Consider the following 23,672-nt stretch of genomic DNA (forward strand, 5'->3'; position numbering starts at 1 on the left):
AACGCTGCACCGTTTAAGGCTGAATGGAAAATTGGAATAAGAAGCCTCATTAGAAAGTGTTTGCGAATGGCTCAGCCCTGAGACATTACTAGAATCCTATAGGCACGTTAGAAGTTAACATTTTCATTGAGGTGGATTTTCCTTGTGTTTTGACATTTATGGCCCAAATTGAAGGCCTAGCTTTAAATCTGCTCACCACTGTAATGTACATACCAAGCCTAATACCCTGCACACCAGCATTCCTGAGTAAGCCTATTCACATTTTATCTGTTAATAAATACGTCTGCGAGGCACTGGGCTGTGTTTTGGGGTCACCGAGTGGCCGAATTTTACAGATGTCAGTTAAACAGCAACGGAAAATGAGGCCATAATTTACATCTCCATGGGCCGCACTTGCAAATTACTGTGCCATGGCGGTATGTAAAAATGAGTATCTGCTAGTGGCTGTGTGATTACCTTAACGTCCCTAACACCCTCCCAAAAGTCCCCGTGCTGCTGCCCTGGGTGGCAGGCCCATGCCTTACCTCTCTCTGCTTAATGAGGTAATCGTAGACCACTCACAGCACTCCACCTCCGTCCAACTACAGGCCCCGGCCCAGACTCCAATTAGTGGTCGCGCTAACGGGCAGTGATTACGCCTGCTCTTCAAATTAGGACGGACCGCAGGTTTAAACACTGCCGGGGGGTAACACAGGCCTGTCCGTGGGCCGATCAGCGGGAGTCGCTCCGAGCTAATTAAAGGCCGCCAATGCATTTGTTTCTGTTGATTATGTTTCAGAAAATTCTGTTTCGTGGAAATTGAATGCCGCCCATGTATGAGAATGAGTCAACATGTTCGGATATCGTGTTTTAGGGGAGACAGCAAAAGGTCCAGCATTTTCTCCAGATGTTGAGGGCAGGAGGTCCAGTGGCAGGGCTCGTGCAGGACCTCTGGGGAGCGGTAGCAGGATTTGGTTGGACAATTGAAGTAAAATATGGACTAGTTTGTTTCAGTGCGTCCCAGACAGAAATGCTGCTGCGCTACATGCTTTAATGTTGGACCATCAAAGCAGAAAGAAAGAAATTGCAATGGCATCCCAGAAACTCATCTACAGAGTCTCATATTGCTGTGAAAAATAATGCACTTAAGTAAATATGCAGGTTTCTCACTCATAGGCCTTCTCCAAGCTTGCCTGATTCCTCTAATAAGCTACACTATGTACTTGTTCTAAGCGTTTTGTACAACTCAACTCTCTGCGTTCTACAAAACTGTCGTTATTTAAATTGTATCTGAAATATATTTCCAGCAGTTTATCCATAAGTTCCCCCTGTACCAGTTTCCACCTCTGTTTAGAAGTAAACAGGCTGTTTTTGTTACTGTGCCTTTAAGACTGATATATGTAAATGGCCTCTGTTCTGATTGGCAGCTCTGTATTGTGCCTCATTCAAAAAACAATCTGAGCTTATAACTTCAGCATGAGTGGGCGGAGCTGACCTGCTGTAGGCTACATGGGCAAATACACTGTTGTTGTTGGAATAAAACCTTGTATCTCCAAAAAGGTTTACAGGAAAAATTGTATAGGAAGTTAATGTAAGAGATTGTTCACTAATTTCTGTTGGTCTCTGAAATGCAAAGTAGCTGGAGTTTTTAAATTATGCAAAACAAGGTTTTTGATGGTGATAGTGATGGTTTTTGTGACATCATAAAAGAAATACAAAGCAAACGCTTAGTTTCCATTTTTGGACTGGGATATTAACGGCATGTTTGGAAACCTTAACCATGTTTACAGTGTTACTGTTTCAAACTCTTTTATTTCAAAAAAGTGAGCTACATATATTTTGCCATGAAAAAGGTCCTTTAAACTTGTTAGGTTCTGTAGAAATTATGAGAATTAATGGTCCAGATTTGCCCTTTAGAACCAGAGAAATGATTGCTGTCTTTATTAATGAGGCTTCTGCATGCAATGATCTCATAAGTGCAGTGAAGATCACAGTATCAAATACCACAGATACGACTCAGGCACCTTTTAAAGTCATAAAGGATGATATAGTGATATCACAGGTTCTTCCACTGCACTATAAAAAAATGATTTTATTTGTAAAAAACAGTGCATATGCTGTCATTCTGATGAAAGTGTGTTTGTGTTTGCAGCTCGTTTTTTTTTGTTTTGCAGTGCCTTGAGCATAGTAAAGCCATTCAACACCTACTTTCTCTCTAAACACACTGGCCATTTCATCAGAAACACCTACCTTCTACCTACACTCACTGGCCATTTTATCAGAAACACCTACCTTCTACCTACACTCACTGGCCATTTTTTTAGAAACACCATTCCTTCTACCTACACACACTGGCCATTTTATCAGAAACACCTACCATCTACCTTCACACACTGGCCATTTTATCAGAAACACCTACCTTCTACCTACACACAACCATTTTATCAGAAACACCTACCATGTAGGTCCACTTTTCAGGGGTACAGATTATAGTCCATCCACTGCTGCACAATTTTTACCCCCCTTTACCCCATTCACGGAAAGGGACCACCAGAGGACACTCCACACAGACAGACACAGTACGGCTCAAGTTTTTTAACACACTGATAGGTTAAGAGCGGACCACCACCCACGAATATCTGGTCAGCAGTGGTCTTATCTGAAATCCAATCTTCTTTCTAGACATTTTTTCGTGAAATTCTCTCACTTTATTGACAGATGATTTCGCTTTTCTCTTCAGGCAAACAAGTCAAATTATATGTCAGTATAGTGAGACAATATGGACAATCAGAGAATGTAAAAAGTAGATGTTTCTAATAAAACGGCAACTCAATGTACTCAGTGTAGATCATGCTCAGTCTCCCCTATGGTCAGGCCAGAATTGTCTCCCTCTAGTGGAGAACAGAAGAAGTGCTTTTCTGACCAAAAACCACAGCAAAATGATTCCACCCAAATTCTAACCTTAACCAGCACAAGAAAAGAGAACATATGACAAATATATATATATGACAAAGGGCTTTGTGGTTGGTGAAGTGTCCCTGTCCCTTGGAAATGAGTTTGTTTGTTCCAAATAAGTTGGGACAATATGTGAAATGCTAATAAAAACAGAAAGCAGAGATTAGTAAAATCTGTGCTAAATTGACCAATACAACTGACCAGTAAAACTCTTTTTAACAGTACAAAAACACAATATTTGATGTTTACCTTATGAACTTTATTATTATATATTATATATTTATGTGAAATATGTGTGAAAAATATTATGATTTTATGTGTGTACAGCTGTTCAAAGCTGTGTTTGCTAGTCATGTACTGGCCAGTGTTTTTGAGTTTTGCTCAAAATGAGATAAAACAGTCACTACTGAAACCGCCAGTAAAGTCTGGGTAGTGTTGTAATCGTTTTGGTAGTGACAAAATGAAAAAATCCAATTATTTATTTAAATAAAACAAACATAATTAAGGTATAGGGTCACTCAGATGGATTTAAAGTCTGATAAGTCAGTTAAAAGTCTGAAATGTGTTTTCAGCTCTGACTGTGTACAAATTCAGTAGAACGATCCATATATGGAGTTTATAAAAGCTTATTACAGTAAGCATGTGTTATAACACCTGCTGAGGTAAAATGACATCATGAATGACATCATGAAATGACATCAGACTTTATGACAAAGAATGCTTGTTTGAATAAGCCTTTATAAATATTTTGTATATCAGTTGTCATAAAAGGCTTACGTAGGTGTCATGTAGCCTTACAAACACTGTCCTACTGTAAAGTGATTTAAGAGAACACTTTGGAAACTTTGGAATTATTACTCCAGTGCAGAATTTATTATAAAACAATGAAAACTCCTATTACTCCTGTACAGCATTGCACGTATAGACATTAACACAATCTGAATAAAGTGCATCAGCAGAAGGAACTGCAACTCTTCCTGAAATAACAGTTCTATCAGTGACAAAATCTTGGATGTGATGTAACATTTGGCCTCTGTACTACAAAGTTACTGCAGCAAAATCAAACATGAAGTTGAATTCCCTTTCTTGTTTCCCCAAAATAAAACACTTATCCAGAGCAGTTACAGAGAACAGTACTAGGTGAATGAGACAAAGGGCTTTAGAATAATTAGATTAACATTACAAATACGGCTATTGTTCCAGATGGAATTTGCAATGATCCGAATAAGTTTCTAAACAGAGCCATTGTAGTGTTTGTGGGGCTGATGATTCATCAATAAATCTTTTCAATCTGTGGCTATTGTGGTCAAAGGCAGTTCATATCTAATAATACTCTTAAACTCTTGACTTAACAGGTCATGTATGCTGATCTATGATCAGTTTTTGCACCTCATAAAGGATCAGCGCTCTTAACTGTTCAACATTTTACGCTTATGAGCTCAGAAACTGAAGACTAAGACACTTTATAGATACATTCACACCTGAAAAAGCTCCTGTGTATTTGGGCGTGTTTTCACTGTGTCTACAAATCATCTTCAGACGTAGAAAAAGCTGACTTTGCTATTATTAAAACCCAAATTCCGCGGAATGGAGAACAAAGAGTGCGTAAGAAGAATCAGTAGGACGTAAATAAAGTGTGCTGAGGCAGGACTCTCGTAACTGAAGCACTGCTTCCTCATAGCTCTCCATTAGAATGCATGTGCACAGAGAAAGCCCTGTGTCCACGGTCTCTTGCCACAGAGAGCGCAACGTGCTGTTTCCAACCACACTGATGCTTCTGTTCTCCATGTTCTCCTGCTATCTCTCCACCAAGCCTGCGGTTAGCCTCAGACCTGCCCTGAGAAACACACTAGGTCAAAATTACACAAGGATATGAGTGGTACAAAAACAAAGGCTGAGAGATTTCCTTAAGGCTCTGTGTGAGAAAGCTTTAGCAGACTGCCTTCAGCATGCTATTAGCACAATCCTTTTTATTCTAGCGTATTATTATTAATTTTCTGCCTCTTGAAGCGTATTAGAGGCACATATCAGCAGTCCTGCTTCTGCCAAAGTTACATAATTCACCTAAAATATGAGTGTTGAAGGTAGTCAGGCAAAAAAAAAACAACATTTATGCAAATAAGGCACACTTTCCACTTTAACCCAGATGTGGTCAATCAGCCAAGACATGTTTTGCATCTGAAGCTTGTTTCTTTAGTTTTGCACTGCAGCTACGAGGCTAATGTAGCCAAATCACCACACACTCACCGCCTGTGTTGTTAATAATCTCTACTAGACTATGTGATTATTGTGTATAAAGATGGAGAAAAGTTTGTTAGCACAGCTAAAAACAACAGCAGCCTGAATTTTTGTCCATTTTTATAGATAACCAGAGAGATAACCAAGGCCTTCACGACCTTCAGAGAAGGGCTGAAGGTTTCTGTGACCCAAAAATGCATGTTTGTGCTTCATATTAAACTCTGCAAGTATTACAGTATTGCTCTTATTTCATGCACTTGTTTACATGCACTTAATAATCCAATAACTGCAGAAAATCAGATTTTGTCAGTCATCTGATCAAAGCGTTTACATGCACTTGAGTAATCAGATAATGGGGAAACTTCAGGTCTACATGAGTCAGACAGTCATCGAATTTTTGCTTTGCAACCAGCCAATAAACTCACAGAAGAAGACTCGAACTTCATGCTGCTGCTTTTTTTTAACATCGCGCCACTTGAAAATATGAACATACGCCACTCCAGAAATTTATTTCCAGAAGTTTTTTTTCAGTACTGCAGTCTGTTCTCGTGCATGCGCAGACTATGAAATCCGAAAGAAATCTGAGTAAGTGTTTACATGTGCTGGGAAATCTGATTACTGAGCTAAAACACAGCTCTCTTTATCGGATTTCTTATTCGGATTTCTAGACCTTACTTCGATCTAAGAAATCAGAGTACACTGTTTACATGACCAATAATTAGATAACTGCAGAAATCCAATTATGATTGGATTATTAAGTGCATGTAAACAAACTCATTGTTAAGTTTTGGATGGAAACAAAAGGGTTAAATTCTTGAAATACTCAACAGAAAAATCAGCCAATCAGGAATTGTTTTTCTGTGTGATATCTAGGTAGATATAGCTAAATGGGCTGTCCCATTGGTTAGGACTTCAAGAGCTAAAGAGAAGGCCTAATGTATTACATTAACAATCACGAAGTGATAGAGGAAGCGATCATGTTTTAATTTCCAGTATGGTGGGACCAATTTTTTGAGAGAAAAAGGTCACTCTAGGCCTTCTGGAAGTTTTTGATACGTCACTGACTGTGAAGACGAGCAGCAGCTTACGTTACTGGATTGTTAGAAACGGAAAACAGCGGCACCTCAACACCCCAGCTCTCTACTCAAAGAGTCGCTGTGAAACTGCTACCTGATAAAACATATGCTTCCATGTCTGCCACTTAGGCCCAATCCCATTTCGTCTTTTTACCCCTACCCCTTGTTTTCGAGTGACACCCTAATAATAAGTGGTTGAAAGCTTGCCCTATGAAATGGGACAATGCTCAAATAAAATCATTAACAGCTACTAGCGCTGCTCTGTAGACGACCCGGCCCGTCTTCAGTGATAGCAGAGAAGGATAAAGTTTAGCTCCTCACTGCTGGGCTTTAGTTACATTTAGGGAATCATATGCCTTCAAAGAGGGGGCAATTATTTATTATCGCCCACAGCTAATTTTTTGGTGATATGAAGCTGAAGTCAGATATTCTCCAGCTTCTTGTTCGAATTTTCCCGTTCCACCTTAAATGGTGCAGCAGTTACATTCTGGTGCATCGGCCGTCAGAACTGCTAGACTATTTAAGGTGGAAAGGGAAAGTTAGCTAGCTAGCTACCGAGACATTAGCATACTATTAGCGATTTTTTATGCTTGTTATGAAGAAAACGACCATAATACATTGAAATGACATTAAACTAAGTTTATACAACATTTATCGTAACGTTTTAACAGAGAAAATTCTCACATTTGTGGGTTTCTTTGGTCGCTTGTTCAGCCATCTTGCTGGTTTTTCTTTTTTTCTCATAACGCTCTGTTTGGAGTGAGTCTCTGAAAAATAGCCGTTTGGAGGGCCCCGTAGCCCTAACACTTCGCCCTACCCCTCTATCTCAACAATCTCTTCCTGTTTTGACCAAGTTTCCAATTATGGCTCAAACTAAAGGCCTAGATCTAACAGTCATGGCTCGCTACTATAGATAACAGAGTGTTATACAGTGTCAAAAACTACATGCACAAGTCTACTAGACATTAATTAAAAACTAAACACAGTTTGCGGGTGAGTGTGACAGTTTGCAGATAGCAACATGCTAATTAGTGTGGTTTTAAACTCCCTTTGCTTGCTAGCTACATTAGCCCTGTAGCTCCAGTGCAAAACTAAAGAAGCAAACTTCAGACACCATATATGTCTGAAACTCTATGACACATGTTATGTATAGATAAAAGGACAAAAGTATGTCACATAGTTAAAAACAGTAGTAGTGGCCATGTTAAGACTGAATTTGGTCATCCTGTCCCATATGGAAAAGGAGTACATGTAAAATGCATTTATTAAACACATCATATGAAAACATATGAAAATGGCCAAACGTTTTTATGCTTAATGTACTTTCATGTTTGGAATAAAAATGTCTTTTTTTATGTATCTAACATATGAAAAAGCACATGCACATGTATTTTTCCATATGGGTTTGTTTATTTGTCAGGGGAAAAACTGTAAATTAGATTTTTTTCACCGCACTATTGTTTTAACACTGTGAAAAAACTGGAAAGCAAGCTTTAGAGTCAAGGAGGAAGACATAATAATGCATTAAAGAAGAATTCCACCAAATCTCAATTTATGCATAAATGAATGGTTCAGATGTAAACAAAGTCTTTCAGAGTGATTTGATGTGAAATGTGGTGGTGACAGGAATCAGACATCTGAAGCTTTTAACACCTCCTAAAGCTCCTTCACAGAAAAGGTTGCGAATCATGCTGCTTGATGCAGGAGACCCTGTTTTACCACTGTTTAGCTATTAGGTTTCGGCCTAAAACATCATGTTAAAAGCCATTCATAGCAGAGAGGTACATACAGCGCATTGTAAGACAAAACCAACATTACCATTATGTCACCATCCCCAAAAAAGCTGGACAGAAGGTAAAATGCAAATAAAAACAGAAAAAAGCGATTTGCAAATTCACTTTGATGTTTCTTTCAAGGAAAACAGTATAAAGACAAGATATTTAACGTTTTACCTTTTGAACTTCATTATGTTTTGTAAATATACACTCATTATGAAACTGATGCCTGCAACATATTCCAAAAAAGTTGGGACAGGGCCAGTGTAAGACTAAGATCTTCAGGACTAAGACCTTCATGAGTGAGGACAGGTCGAGGCTCATCACCTTACCAAAACAGTTTAAGTACAACGCTCCATTAAAAACCAACATGTTTGATAATGCAATGTATGAATGTAATGAATTGAATCACATGGGCTCAGGAATACTTCAGAAAACCCTTTGTCAGTAAACACAGTTTGCTGCTGCATCCACAAATGCAAGACTCTACTACACAAAGCAAAACCAAATATCAACAAAATCCAGAAACGCTGCCGTCTTCTCTGGGCTAAAGCTCATCCGAGATGGACTGACTCAAAGTGGAAATGTGTGCTGTGGTCTGATGAGTCCACCGTCTTTGGAAAAATGCACTTTTAATGCTGAGGGCTACATACGCATTTTGGAGGAACATACGCTGCCTTCTAAACATCGTCTTTTTCAGAAACATCCATGCTTATTTCAACATGTTATCACTAATAAACTTTCTGCATGTGTTACAACAGCAGAGCTTGACTAGACTGACCTGCCTGCAGTCCAGACCTGTCTCCAACTGAAAACGTGAATTTGCGAACAGTGTAAAGTGGAACATACAACAGCGGAGACCCCAGACTGTTGAGCAGCTGGAATGTTATATCAAAGAAGTCCCAGGCATCACATTTAGAATAAGCATTTGTATGTACAAAAACAATAACATTCACGAGTTAAAACATGTATATCTAGTCTCTGTTTTAAATTGAAAATGATTTGCAAATCACTGCTGCCTGTCATATTAGCACTTTACCTACCATCCCAACTTTTTTGAAACTGGGTTTGTAAACAAAATGGACATGCACTGGCCCCTGGTTCCTACCACCACCACCACTGTGAGGAAAACCGAGTCATTATGTTTCTCCACAATAAACCATTTCACATCAAACCGCTCTGAATGAGTCTGTTTACACCATAACAATTTAATTACACAGAAAATTTAAAAAATCTGTGAAATTTCTCTTTATGTATCAAATTTTTCAACATTTCTGCCTGCTGCCAGCTGTAGCCAATTCCTGTCAGTATATGACTGTCAGTTAGGTTACAGCTTCGCTATTAGGAGAACAATGGTCCTCTAAAGCACACACTGTTAGAAATAAAGGTTCTGTGCAGGTACATTTTTCGTTCATCGAGGTACAAACAATGTAAATGTTCCCTCAAAGCTACAACAGTGGTTTTAAGGTCTGATTGTGAACCTTAAATAAGTTTTTCCAGGTGAAAAGTTCGTATTTGTACCTTTTTCATAACCGAATGTTTTAAAACAGTGAAATAAAAGCCTGGAGGCGAGACGGGGTGTGTGGAGTCAGTACAGCTTAGAGAATATCATTTCAGTAGATTATGGTTCAGTTATGTTCCCTGACTAAAGGAACTGAGATGTACCCTTGAGGGTACCACCCCAGTGACAAGAGGGGTCTTGCCCCAGTGACAGTTTCATACCTTTTTTTCTAAAAGTGTACGAAGCACATCTGTTAAAACTGCCTAATAGTTTGCCGAGCAGCATAAAGCGGACAGTGCAGTCAGGATATAAGTACACACGATAAAATGCATGTAGGCATGTGTCAGTAAAGCATGCTAACGCCACATAGTTAATGCCTTTATAACACACAGCAAATGGTCTGCAGATTCAAGGCAGCCCGTTTCTGCAGTGACCAGGATCAAACCAGCTGAAGGAGAAGACGCCGTATTATTTTCAAGAAAGCTGCAGTTTACACTTGGCTGGTAATGTGAGAGTGTTGTTCATGCATGTAAACATTCTCTCTCTCGCTTCACTTATAATGCCATTTCAGGCGTCTTCTGCTTCTGTTCATTCTCATAAAGTTTACACTTCACCTGTCCACAGAGAAGACCTCCTGCTAGTAAACACGCTCTCCTCAGTCTAAAACAGAGACAAACACACGTGAGACAAACAAACCACACAGTTTAAAGTGATACTTCAGCAAAAAATCTAACTTACACAGCTCCCCCTCCCCCTTAGCCTAAATGTAGTCAATCAGCCAATACTAGAGAGGTTTTGGGTGAAAATGGTAAACAACAGCACTTTGGGTTTTCAGCCGAAAATGCTGAAAGTTTTTATTAAAAAAACAAAGATTAAATAGACCTACAGCAAAGTGGTGAAATCCAATGCTGTGTTTGACTTGACTCAGAGGTGGAAAGTGCATAATTTTCAACCTCTGCACGTTTGGGCTCCAAAACATGGAGGCCTCCATGAAAGTGAACATTGAGTGTGTTTACATGCACTCAATAATCTGATCATAATTGGATTTCTGCAGTTATCTGATTATTTAAATGGCCATGTAAACACCATACTCTGATCTAGAAATCTGATTAAGGAATCTGCTAAAGAGGCTGGATTTTAGCTCAGTAATCAGATTTCTCAGTGCATGTAACTCTTACTCTGATTTCTTTCGTATTTCTCGCTCTGCGCATGTGTGAAAACAGACCGCAGTACCGGAAATAAGCAAGCAGCGATGCCAAGAGATGCAGCAAAACACTGAAACCAAACACGAAATGAAGGATTTAAATATTCTTCATCTTCTAGGTGATGTTTGTTCATATTTTCAGATAAAGTGGTGTGATGTTTAAATAAAGCCGCGGCATGAAGTTTGAGTTTTACATTACGTTTACATCACGTCTTCTTCTGTGAGTTTATTGGCTGGTTGTAAAGCAGAAATCCGATTACTGTCGGACTCATTTAGACTCAGAGTTTCCGCATTATCTGATTACTCAAGTGCATGTAAACGTGTTGATCGGATTACTGACAAATCTGATTTTCTGCAGTTATCGGATTATTAAGTGCATGTAAACGCACTCATTGTTAGCAACAAGCTAGCCAGCTAATGTTAGTGATCTGATTAACATTCATGATGTATTTACCCTCTCAAATAGTAACTTTATGGTCAGTGTTATAGTTTAAATAACTACTGTGTTTGTATGTTGGCTGATCTAAAGCAAATACTACTATAATGTCAATTAAAAGTAGAGAAGTGCTTCTATATTACTGCTGACGGTGTGAGCAGCCACGTTAATTGACATCATACGCTGAGCTTGGAGAAAACACCATCATGACTTTCTAGAAGGAATTCCCAGCTGAGGGGGGTTTTCTTAGATCTTTTGGAGTCGGAGGTGAAATGGAAGGGAAATGGAAGGTAGTTATGAGCTTCAGTCGAATGCAGCATAACAATTTTAGTGGTAATAAAATGCATCTTCGTTTTTCTGTGCCGTTTCTTTTTATTTCACAGTCTCTACAAGGAACATTAGACAAATGATCTATAATCCCTATTCATACCGAGTATCAAGAGCAGACATAACATCCAAGATCTTCTCCACTACAGGTTTTATACCACCTGAAAACATGACCTGATAAGCAGAAAACAGCAGAACAACAGAAGCAAAAGGTCGCTGCGAGAACGCCACTGCCGTCTGTATAACTGAAAAAAATAATGCATTTCATTGCTTTTGATGATCAACAACCGTCATCAAGGACATTTTGTGGCACAAACTGTAATTATTTATTGTCAGCTTTTTTCATTTTTGGTTTTCAGCCCAGTCCAGTGTGTCCTGAATTTCAGCTTTGGCTGATGTTTGTAGTATGACTTTTTTAAACTTGTAATTTTTTTTAGTTTTACATGGAAGCTACATGGCTAATGTAACAAGTTATGGAGGTTTTTGTCCACCAGTTAGCATGGTGCTAACAGCATGTCTAAATCATCACACATTTGTCTCAAACTGTGTTGAGTTGTTTGATAATCTAATTTTTGTAGCTAGTACTGTGTCATATGGTAATGAATTTAAAGATTTAAGCATGCAGTTAGCACAATGCTTACTGGTGGGGTATAAGCTTCCACCGCATGTTAGGTTAAGGCATAGAAGGACATACATTTTTATTACTTACCTAACCTAAACAAGTAAACTTTGCATGTCAAACATATTGGCTGATTGACTACATTTGATGGAAAAATGACAATTTTTGAACACAATTGCAAAATTGCATGTCGCAGTTTGATAGTAAATGACATTTCAGGAATATTTTCTTTCTGTTTTTTTAAACTCACGTCGGCGAATCCTGATTGGCCAGAAGATCATGGTGAAGAGACAGAAACCAGCAACAAGGGCCACGCCTCCAGTTACCGTTACCATGACAACATGGTAGAACCACATGCATTCCGAGCAGCAAACCAACGTGCTGTTATAACAGACAACACACAACAACACACAACATTGTAGTCATACCTACATACTCCAACAGACAATGAGCTACATACTCACACAAACAACACAGCCATCCATTAAAACAAAGACCGTCTGATTCTACAGCAGCGTCAGCATTTCTGAAATGAACCCATCATTCCACAAATGAAGTCAGTCTGAATGTCCTTGTCGTCCTCTCTGTCTGCTACTTTAAGCTTCTATTCTACTGACCCGCTGGCTTTGCTTTCAGTGCATGTATTGCGCACTGCTTACCGGCAGGGGTACAGACCCTGGATCAGCATGACTGCCAGGCCGTTGGCCACCTTGTCTGTGAAGCTCATTGCTCCGTACACAAACGCACCGCTTTGCTTTAAGAAGAGGAAGAAAAAAAACAATAAATTGTTATTCAGTTATTGGCAGCACACAATATTTGAAATACAAATTCACTGTTGGACTATCAGAAATATACACTGCAAAGATCTTGTATCGGCAGGTAAATGTAGGCAATATGTTTAATATTTCTCATTTTGAGACTGATGTAAGATTATTCAATTTATTATTTTTTATTTTTATTTTTGCTTGCCTTAAACAATTTTTATTAAGTGAAGTTTTGTGTATGTATACATACACACGCACACACACTATAAATATATATATATATATATATATATATATATATATATATATATATCAATCACACACACACACACACACACACACACACACAGTGGTGTGAAAAAGTGTTTGCCCCTTCCTGATTTCTTATTCTTTTGCATGTTTGTCACACTTAAATGTTTCAGATCGCCAAGCAAATTTAAATATTAGACAAAGATAACAGAAGTAAACACAAAATGCAGTTTATAAATGAAGATCTTCATTTTTAAGGGAGAAAGAAATTCAAACCTACAGGGCCCTGTGTGAAAAAGTGTTTGCTCCCTAAACCTAATAACTGGTTGGGCCACCCTTAGCAGCAACAACTGCAATCAAGCATTTGCGATAACTGGCAATGAGTCTTTTACAGCACTGTGGAGGAATTTTGGCCACTCATCTTTGCAGAATTGTTGTAATTCAGCCACGTTGAAGGGTTTCCGAGCATGAACCGCCTTTTTAAGGTCATGCCGCAGCATCTCAATCGGATTCAGGTCAGGACTTTGACTAGGCTACTCCAAAGTCTTCATTTTGTTTTTCTTATGCCATTCAGAGGTGGACTTGCTGGTGTGTTTTGGATCATTGTCCTGCTGCAGAACCCAAGTGCGCTTCAGCTTGAGGTCACCAACAGATGGCCGGACATTCTCCTTCAGGATTTTTTGGTAGACAGCAGAATTCATGGTTCCATTTACCACAGCAAGTCTTCTAGGTCCTGAAGCAGCAAAACAGCCCCAGACCATCACACTACCACCACCATATTTTACTGTTGATATGATGTTCCTTTTCTGAAATGATGTGTTACTTTTACGCTAGATGTAACGGGACATACACCTTCCAAAAAGTTCAACTTTTGTCTCGTCAGTCCACACAGTATTCTCCCAAAAGTCTTGGAGATCATCAAGACGTTTTCTGGCAAAACTGAGACGAGCCTTTAAGTTCTTTTTGCTCAGCAGTGGTTTTTGTCTTGGAACTCTGCCATGCAGGCCATTTTTGCCCAGTCTCTTTCTTATGGTGGAGTCATGAACACTGACCTTAACTGAGGCAAGTGAGGCCTGTAGTTCTTTGGATGTTGTTGTGGGGTCTTTTGTGACCTCTTGGATGAGTCGTCACTGCGCTCTTGGGGTCATTTTGGTTGGACGGCGACTCCTGGGAAGGTTCACAACTGTTTCATGTTTTCGCCATTTGTGGACAATGGCTCTCACTGTGGTTCACTCGAGTCCCAAAGCTTTAGAAATGGCTTTATAACCTTTTCCAGACTGATAGATCTCAAACACTTTGTTTCTTATTTGTTTCTGAATTTCTCTGGATCGCAGCATGATGTCTAGCTTTTGAGGATGTTTTGGTCTACTTCACTTTGTCAGGCAGGTCCTACTTAAGTGATTTCTTGATTGAGAACAGGTGTGGCAGTAATCAGGCCTGGGTGTGGCTAGGGAAATTGAACTCGGCTTTCCAAAGATGTGATAAACCACAGTTAATTTATGTTTTGACGGGAGGGGGGGCATCACTTTTTCACACAGGGCCCTGTAGGTTTGGATTTATTTTTCCCTTAATAATAAAGACCTTCATTTATAAACTGCATTTTGTGTTTACTTGTGTTATCTTTGTCTAATATTTAAATTTGTTTGGTGATCTGAAACATGTAAGTGTGACAAACATGCAAAAGAATAGGAAATGAGGAAGGGGCAAACACTTTTTCACACCACTGTATACATATATATATATATATATATATACACACACACATACACACACACTTTCTTGTATCTACACAGATGGACAGACAAACAGATGGACTTAATGAACAGTCAGTATATATATTGTAGTGACCTGCTACTGGCTGGCGCTGGCCCTGGCTCTGGGGGCGTGGCTATGCAGACGGCCACACACAAAGTCTCATGGCAGCCATGCACTCTCCAACAAAAAGACTATTTGTGTTGTTTAAGGTAGTTGTTTGTTAGTTATACGTATGTGTAGGTGTTATTTGTGATATTTTGTGTCAGGGTGTGGGGTTGGTTTAGTGGGTCGAGTGTTTACTATAGATGAGAGTGGTATGGTTATCAGTGACGTCCCCGCTATTCCGGTCTGTGTGTGCTTCTCTGTTGGTGTGATACAGAACACTTCTCACAGCAGAACCAAAGCTGTGTCTTTCTCTATGTTGACGCTACAATATCTGTATACACATGCACGCATGTACGTACACAAAAGTTTGAACACCTCCTGGTCAAATTATATGTGATGTTGATTTTCAAACTGAAAAAAAAACACATCCTCTACAAGCAAACTTACTATTTATTTACTTGAGCTTAAAGCTACACTATGCAACATGCAAAAAAACATTTTGTAACATGGGTTGTGCTTTGCACCCCTTCCCCAAGTGGATGAATCTGATGATTAGGAGCATGCTGAAACAAAATTCAAAGAGAACTCAAACAAAACTTGGTGAAGGACGTGTCTTTTGAGGATGTGCGTTAATTCTCTATTATTGTCATCATATCTTCTTCAGTATAATGTTGATAGTACAGTGCATATATGTATATATGTACATGAAGATAAATGTATGTATAGTATAATGCTCTTCTTCTTTTTGAGCCTGTGCGTGTGATGATAATATGTAAAGACATACGACATGGTATGGAAAACTCCAGAAAAACTTGAAACTCAACCCGACGCCATTGACTTTTAAATGATTATTTCAGGCTTACAGGGCGATTTGCAGTGGTGTACACACTGCTGTTTTTTTCTGAGTCAGTAATGCTCTTCCTTAAATTGTAAACGTACATAGTGCATCTTTAACATATTGGAAAAAAATATTTAACGTACTGAATATTTAGTACTAAATGTACTAAATATTAAATGTAGCTTTTGCACTGGCCAAATTTTCAGTTTTTTTCCCCTAATATGTTAAATTCATCAAATAAACTGAATTTATGCATTAAAGTGATGCTTTGACTTGCCAAGATGGCAAAACACAAACTGTGGTCAGTGGCTAAGACTCAAAACTAAGGTCTGACTGACGAGAAAATTTTGGAGCCGATGTCGGCAGAGCTGCAGCCAGAATAGTTGGTTATTAAGAGCGTTATTTTCGTAGATACCAATAAAAGCACCAAACTAGACCCTACCGTCTGATCTCCAATTAGATTAGCTGTCATGGACAGCGACATGACCAGAATGATGGCAGATCCAGATCCAAGCAGTACGGCCGCTCCGTACACCCGAATGCCCATCTGCAGGTCAAGCAAAACCCAGACAGCAAAGCCCAGGATGGGCACCAGGCCTAGAAAATATGTCATCTGAGAACAGAGAGAGAGACTTCACGTTACTGATTTTCATTAAAACACAGAAGGACATTAAACTACAGACTAATGAATGTAGTGATAATACGTAGTGCACCAATGTGCAACATTACTGTACATATTGCACTTCTGCACACCTCAACACACATTTTGCACATCTTGACACTCCACAACTGGTCATTTTATTTCAGTACCATTATATGCACATATTTATTTAGTATTGTCATTATATGCTGTATATTATAGTTTATGCGCATCCTTGTACATCCATCATGGCACTGCCTTTTTTTATCTCAGGATAGATTTATTGCATTTTTTTGTATAGTTTTATTTGTATATATGCGTGTAGATAGGTATGTTTTGTACATATTCTCCTTTTTTTATATTGTATCACCCTTATTATTATTACTGGCCTATGTTGTGTGACTGCTACATGTCCTTCGGGATCAATAAAGTGTCTGTCTGTCTGTCTGTCTGTCTGTCTCTCATTGCACACTGATGCCACTAACTGGCAAAGAGACATCTTTACGGTCAAAGAAAATGTGAATTGAGTATTTTTCATAGTGCTGTGTTCTTACATATGTTTGGATGTACTACTAGCAGTGGCGTGCTACTTCGACATAACAGTGGCTAGTGTGATGATGTTATCGTGATCAGTTTCTTCACAATGTGCTTTTAAATATATAATGGGTATAGTCAGTACTTCTAGGACACTGAGCAAAAAAAGAGATTTAGACTTATTATAGAGAATCTGTAAACACCACCAACAACACCAACAACAACAATCCGTTCATTCAACAACTTATGTACTTATAATTTTCCATAGTCTTTCTTAATGCAGCACTTCTGTTTTGATGGTGCATGTTGTCCACTTTCAAGGCCTTTGTTTGACATAAATAAATTGACTCTAAGACATGCATAACTAGCATTATCTTGCACAAGTTTTTTAGGACGAAGAAAATGCCACATTATTTTACTCACCCTCTGTAGGATTTTTGCAAACTTTTGACAGGAACAGAAACACTCTAAAACCAATCAGTGTTGTCTCTAGTGTGGACATGGCAACAACCAAGCTTGTGGATGGGCTGTGTCCCAGCACCTAGAACTTTTTTTGAAAAATGTCTAAATCAGGGGTTGGCAACCCGCGACTCCGGAGCTGCATGCAGCTCTTTTACTGCCCTGTTGTGGCTCCACAGCAGATTTAGATTTGTAGGTAATAATAAAATAGTCCTCCTTTACAGTAAAATAAAGCTCTGCTGATCGTTCAACACAGTTTAACAGTAAATGGTCTTAAACGCTGGAGTTAATGTAGAACTGCTAATTCACCCTTTAACCCTGAAGGATGGCACGTAGACTGCTGGTCACCGTAGCAACGCAGACAACAATCTGGACTAGCTAGTAGCTAACGAAAAGGCAAAAGAGAAAAATGTAAGACAAACATCCATTTTTTGGAGATGAATGGACTTATTTGTGTTTATAATCACTCCAGCTGGTTTCCTGATACGTTTTAATCTGCAACAAAAAACTGTCAAACACTACTGACACAAGTCAGCTGTTCTTTTGCCAGCTTCTTGGTCGAATCTCCCCGTTCCACCTTAAATAGTGCCTGAGGCGCTACAATGTAACTGCTGCACCATTTTACAAGAAACTATTCCACTTTTGCTTTAAAGTATCCTGCCGGAGATGCGAGAAAAACGGCTAAAACTGAGCTAAAGCTTAAAGCAAAGTATGTCTGCGGTTTCAATTATATTAGATTTTTAGCCTATAGCTAGTACATCAGCACATACTGACACATATTTATGCCCAAATGGTAAAATGGGCATTAAATGTTGTGGCTCCCAAGGTGGTTTGATTTTTGCTGAAAGGACAAAATGGCTCTTCTTAACATTCGGGTTGCCGAGCTCTGATCTAGATGATTAGCATCTCCAAAAACAGCTCAAACTGAATTACAGGGATCAGAGCTGTGTGCAAAAGTGCTACTAGATCTTCAGCTCCTGAATGCGGTGATCAAACTGTCTGTTCTCCTTCTATTTTTTCTTAAATGCAACATAGCCCACCCGATGTCACTGTTTATTCATTGTATAGGGAGATAAGATGGTGTTTTTGCACTTGAAGACATTCAGTATAAACTTGGATGTAAAGGTTTAAACACTGGACAAATTACATGTTTTGTTGATTTTCTAAGCGTAAATAAGTGAACACATCCTCTACAGAGAACTCACTTCTGCACATTTTAATACGCAATTACTGTTTATTTACTGAATTTAACACACTGGAAAAAAACTATTGCTGCCTGCGCAAAAGTAATGACACATTTTATATTTTTACATATTATTTTTATTTTCCAATATGTTAAACACAGTACATAAATAGATATTGTGCACTGAAATATGGCAGAAAATCCCATATTTAAGTTCTCTCATTTTCTCTTCAACAAAACATGTAATTTGACTGGGCTGAGTGTTCAAGTTGTTGAAGGGACTGTGTGTTTGTTTCTCCTTGCTGTGTCTAAGTTTTGATATGAAAAAGAATCCTTCCAAATATTTCACATTTTCATATCACTTATTGTGTCGCATTTGGTGTGTAATATCCTTAAAGGGGAATTCCACCCCTTTGGTTAAGACGGTTAAGAATGGTTAAGATGTAAACCTGTGGTCACCAACCCTACTGGAGATCTGCCTTCCTGTGGAATCTAGATGCAGGTTGGAATTAAACTCTGGAAAGAAGATCTCCAGGAGGAAGGTTGTGACCACTGATGTAAACAGTCATTCAGAGTGGGTTGATGTAAAATTCTAGAGAAACTTACTGAGTCAGAATTGGTCACAGTGGTGGTGATATGAACCAGACGACTGAAGAGTTTAATGCCTGTAAAAGCTCCATCAGAGAAAGCTGTTACATGAAATGGTTATTATTACGCTGCCTGATGTCTGAGACATCGATCTACGATAGATTTGAGATATGCTTTTGGCCTAAAACTTAAATTTTTTAAACCCATTCATGGCGGAGAGGCACATGCACTGTGTTGTGAGGCAATATAGTCCCCTAAGAAAACTTCTTTTTTCAGATTTATCACTTTTGACATTAAATATAAATACTCAAAAGACACAAATGGGTTTACTGGTCATTTCCAACATTAAATAAGATGTATATATTTGCTTTGTAGACATTGCGACCTCTGGTTCCTATCACCACCACTGTAAAGAAAAGTTTCTTTACCATTTCCAAACCATTTCACATCAAACCTCTCTTTGTCACACTTTGTTCACTTTTGAATGACTGAATTAAGCAGAAATTCTGAATAATTGGTGGATTTTCCCTTTAACTTCATAAACCTCAGGAAAACTGAACATTTTGATATGTATTTATTGTGAAAATGTCAAGTATTGTGATATTTGGGCTCCTTATAATTTAGCACAGCAGTATGTTGCCTTAGATGCAGCCATAGCAACCATAACTGGAACAATAATAAGAGAACAGAAGGACACGGATATACGATAAATACTGTACATTTAATCCTCATACTGCGCCTTCAAATAGCAGAGTGAACCTAGCTCATGGGCTTATGTGAAGCCATTTCATGTAGGATGCTGATAATTAGAAGAGGCGTGTGGACTCACGGTGGTGCCGATGCGTTTGCTGGCCGGCTTCATGGCCAGAGAGGACACAAACCCACTGACGTAGATCACCAGAGGAATAGTGGCGATGTATTTCTGCGGACACAGCACAGCTTCCATTTAGTACAACAAATAAAGGTTATTCTATAACGGTTCTATAACCTCAACCACAAAATGTGCCATAATAATAAATCTCGATCGACTGACCGATTGATTTGTTTGTTGTTTAGATAAAAGTAAAACCTCCTTTACCTTAGGCAGTAATAAAGAATTGATCAGGAACATAGAGATATAGGTCTGAGAGAGGTTGACGATGAGTCGAGTGCACATGTAAAGAACAGCCACCTGCAGAACAAAAACACAACAACTTCACTTACGTTCTTATTTGAGCGCTGCACAAATGACCAAATTAGCCATTTCAACCTCCAATATTGGAAAAAAAAAAATCTAGCCAAACATGCTACCAACTGGATTACAGCCAAGCATTTTTTGTTAAAAACAGCTGCACTCAGCAAACGTTCACTGCTGAATTGTGTTGTCATTGGAGATGATGTTATGATGAACTTCACATCATTAAAAGGGATTTTTATACAGTTTCTGCATAATCAACTAGTTTAAGCTACACTATGTACAATTTGGGGATTTGGAGACCTCTCTGGTGGAAACATGTAATTGCATGCATCTCTTAAAAGAACATTTCACAATGTGGGCTGGCTTCAGACCCCTTCACAGAGCGGATGAATCTGATGATTGTGTGTGCGCTGAAAAAGTACTCAAAGAAAACTTGGTGAAGGGCGTGTCTTTTGAGGATGTGAGTGAATTGTCCATTATTGTAATCAAATCGTTGTCAGTATAATGTTGATTTAAAGACCTAAACATCGAGACAGACCTTCTTAAGCCTGTTCGTGTGACGTTAATGCATACAGATGTGATGCCCCAACCTGGTGCATCTGACTTTTTCGCAGCAGAGCACAGACACCGTATTTTAGCCTGGTTATTATCTCCTGTCTTAGTAAAATACTTCTTTCAATTTTAACCAAAGAATTTGCATAGTGCAGCTTTCAGACATTAGCTTTAAGAAACTTGCTGAGTCCGAAGTGGTGGGGATGTGAAACTAGACATCCACCTCTAAAAGCTTCCTCACATGGGTTATAACATGAAACGGCGATGCACTGATTGTTTGATGAGACATTGTTTTATAGTTTTTGGAAGGTTTAGACCCAAAATGTATTTTTAAATCCACTATTGGGCATGCAATCAAATCAGTCCACAAAGAAAACTTACATCTTTTAGACTTTTCACAATTTTATCATCATCAACATTACATAAACTTGTTAACGTGTAGGTTCACTGGTGGTTTTGGATAGTAAATAAAATGGCACTGTACACATTGTGCCACCTGGTTTCACATTTTGACCGAGTTTGACTGAGATGGTGAGATTGCAAACTAAAGAAACTGTAAAGAAACAGTTTCACATTAAACCGATTTGAAAACCTCATCATAGGAAAGAGAAAGCAGAGAGCTTCAGGCATTTGTCCTTCTCCTAAACTTTATCAGGCATGTATGGTCTCAGATGCAGCAGTGCTGAGTCACCTGATAGAAGGAGGGCTCAGTAAACCAGTGTTTCCACTGCAGCAGAGGCCTGGTGCTCGAGCTGAGGTCAGGCAGCAGTGGGTGTCCCTCTCCCGTCTCATCCCGGTACTGAACGCTCTCCCTTGTGCCCAGGTGGAAGATGAAGGAGAAAATGGCACCAATACCCAACACGATCAGCGCCAGGTCCTGAAAAAGAGCAGAGAAATTCAGTGCTTTGACTTTGACTATGATAAATTATTGTTGCAGCTTTTACATGACTGTTTTCCAACCTCTGTTTATCACTTGGAATTAACAGGCTGTTTTTGTTACTGTGTCTTTAAGTCTGATATACATGAGCTCTGTCCTGATTGGCTGTTCTCTATAGTGCCTCTTTTACATCACAAAAATAGTTCAAGACAGGCCTTTTTTGTAAGCTTGGTTTCAGTGTGTAGATAGTATGAATGCCATGTTTTGAAGTTTGCAAACTCTTATTTTACAAAAAATAGGAAAATTCAGTTTTTCATGATATGGTCCTTTAATAAATTCACAGCCTTAAAACCACTGATGAGTATTAGAATCTGGGCTACTGCTTTGGTTAGAATACAGGCAATGCACAAGTCTTAAAGGGACAATATCATAGAAAATCGAATTTCCCTCACTTTCTTTGGAATAGAAGAGTTTGATGTCATTTGTGAACCTTAACATTTCAAAACCTATTGTTAACTTTACAGTCCATGTAAAACATCACACATGGACCTCAGGGAAGAAAAATAAAAAAATAAGACAAACGTAAGATATGGGCCTTTTAAAAGGTGCAGCTGTCTTGGCAGATCTGCATACTGGCTCTTGATGTATTGTTATTTTGTTCACCATCCCACAAAGGCAGTTAGGCTGTATTAAAAATAAAACACCAGATCTGGCACTAGATCTGAACATTACACGTTATTTAGAAACAAATAAATAAATAAATAAATAAATGACTCAAAAGTAAGGACACAGAGCTGAGCCCTGATCAGCGCCAAATCCACAATAAGATCAGTACAGAATGGCAAGGGTGGGAGAAATCCCACCGGTAGCAAACCAAGCAGATTTCGAGGCTCTTAATCCTTTTTGGCTTTGTGACTAAATTCTTGATGAGTACTGTAAGTTTAACAAGGCTGGATAAGCCAGGGAAAACCTAAACAGCTGCAAGTCACACAGCAGAGTGAAAAAACAACACTATTTGATCTGCAAAAAAAAAAAATGCTTTGTTTACAGCATTTGAAGTCAGCTGATCTTCACATTGTGTGATCACTTCATGATAAATGAAAAAAAAAAATGGTCCAAATACATGAATAAAATACTGCTACATTAACCTACATTAAGGTTAAACATTAGTGAAGCCCCGAAAAAGAACTAATATATATATATATATATATATATATATATTTCTGACAGCAGCAATATATATTAGAAAGCATAAATATAATGGTAAATTATATACATATAATATGTATAATTTACCATTATATTTATGCTTTCTAATATCGCTGCTGTCTTTAATATCTTTTGCTTCTTAGTGCTTCACTAATGTTTAACTTTAAATGTAGGTTAATATAGTAATATGTAATATTTCTTGGCCTCCTGAAGGCATCTAAGGATGCATATATCTACTATGATGATAGAGACAACCTTGTTTTTTAATATGTAAATCACAATCAGGTGGCTGTAGAACTCCTGTCTAGCAGTCTGAAGTTTCTCCTGCAGGGGGCACTTCTAGAACCCTTTAGTGTTTGTCATTTAGAGAAAAAAACAGTCATGAACCCACACCAACAGGATCCAAAAAGCGCCCATATTTACAGCAACAACTTTTAAAACCAGAGGTGAAAAAGTTTATTACCAAAAGACATTTTGTTATTCAGTTACTCATTATCATTTATTAAATTCCAATAAATATAATAAAATAATTTTATTACATTAATTAACGGTGAAAAGCTAAGCTAATAACTGCAGAGAACGCAGCTACAGTGGGGCATGTTTAAGTGTTTCACTGTTGATCTGCTGCTAAA

At 38.5% G+C, this 23,672-nt stretch overlaps 1 protein-coding gene across 2 annotated transcripts in view; it reads right to left on the minus strand.

Moving 5' to 3' along the window:
- Nucleotides 1-3,785: 3,785 nt before the first annotated feature.
- The window catches only part of mfsd12b (major facilitator superfamily domain containing 12b), a 30,727-nt gene continuing 10,840 nt past the window's right edge, over nucleotides 3,786-23,672 (minus strand). The window contains exons 4-11 of one of the 2 annotated variants that reach the window (XM_036579518.1): nucleotides 21,646-21,831; nucleotides 20,304-20,396; nucleotides 20,055-20,147; nucleotides 16,264-16,434; nucleotides 12,770-12,864; nucleotides 12,361-12,491; nucleotides 10,139-10,184; nucleotides 3,786-4,766 (exon numbers count right to left, since the gene is read on the minus strand). In XM_036579518.1, coding sequence (XP_036435411.1) covers nucleotides 10,180-10,184; nucleotides 12,361-12,491; nucleotides 12,770-12,864; nucleotides 16,264-16,434; nucleotides 20,055-20,147; nucleotides 20,304-20,396; nucleotides 21,646-21,831 — 774 coding nt within the window. In that variant the 3' untranslated portion in view covers nucleotides 3,786-4,766; nucleotides 10,139-10,179. Of the gene's footprint in view, nucleotides 4,772-10,138; nucleotides 10,185-12,360; nucleotides 12,492-12,769; nucleotides 12,865-16,263; nucleotides 16,435-20,054; nucleotides 20,148-20,303; nucleotides 20,397-21,645; nucleotides 21,832-23,672 lie in introns of both variants that reach the window. The other variant, XM_036579519.1, reaches the window with a different exon arrangement.

The sequence above is a fragment of the Colossoma macropomum genome, unplaced genomic scaffold (genome assembly GCF_904425465.1).
Source record: "Colossoma macropomum unplaced genomic scaffold, Colossoma_macropomum, whole genome shotgun sequence".
Classification (NCBI taxonomy): Eukaryota; Metazoa; Chordata; class Actinopteri; order Characiformes; family Serrasalmidae; genus Colossoma; species Colossoma macropomum.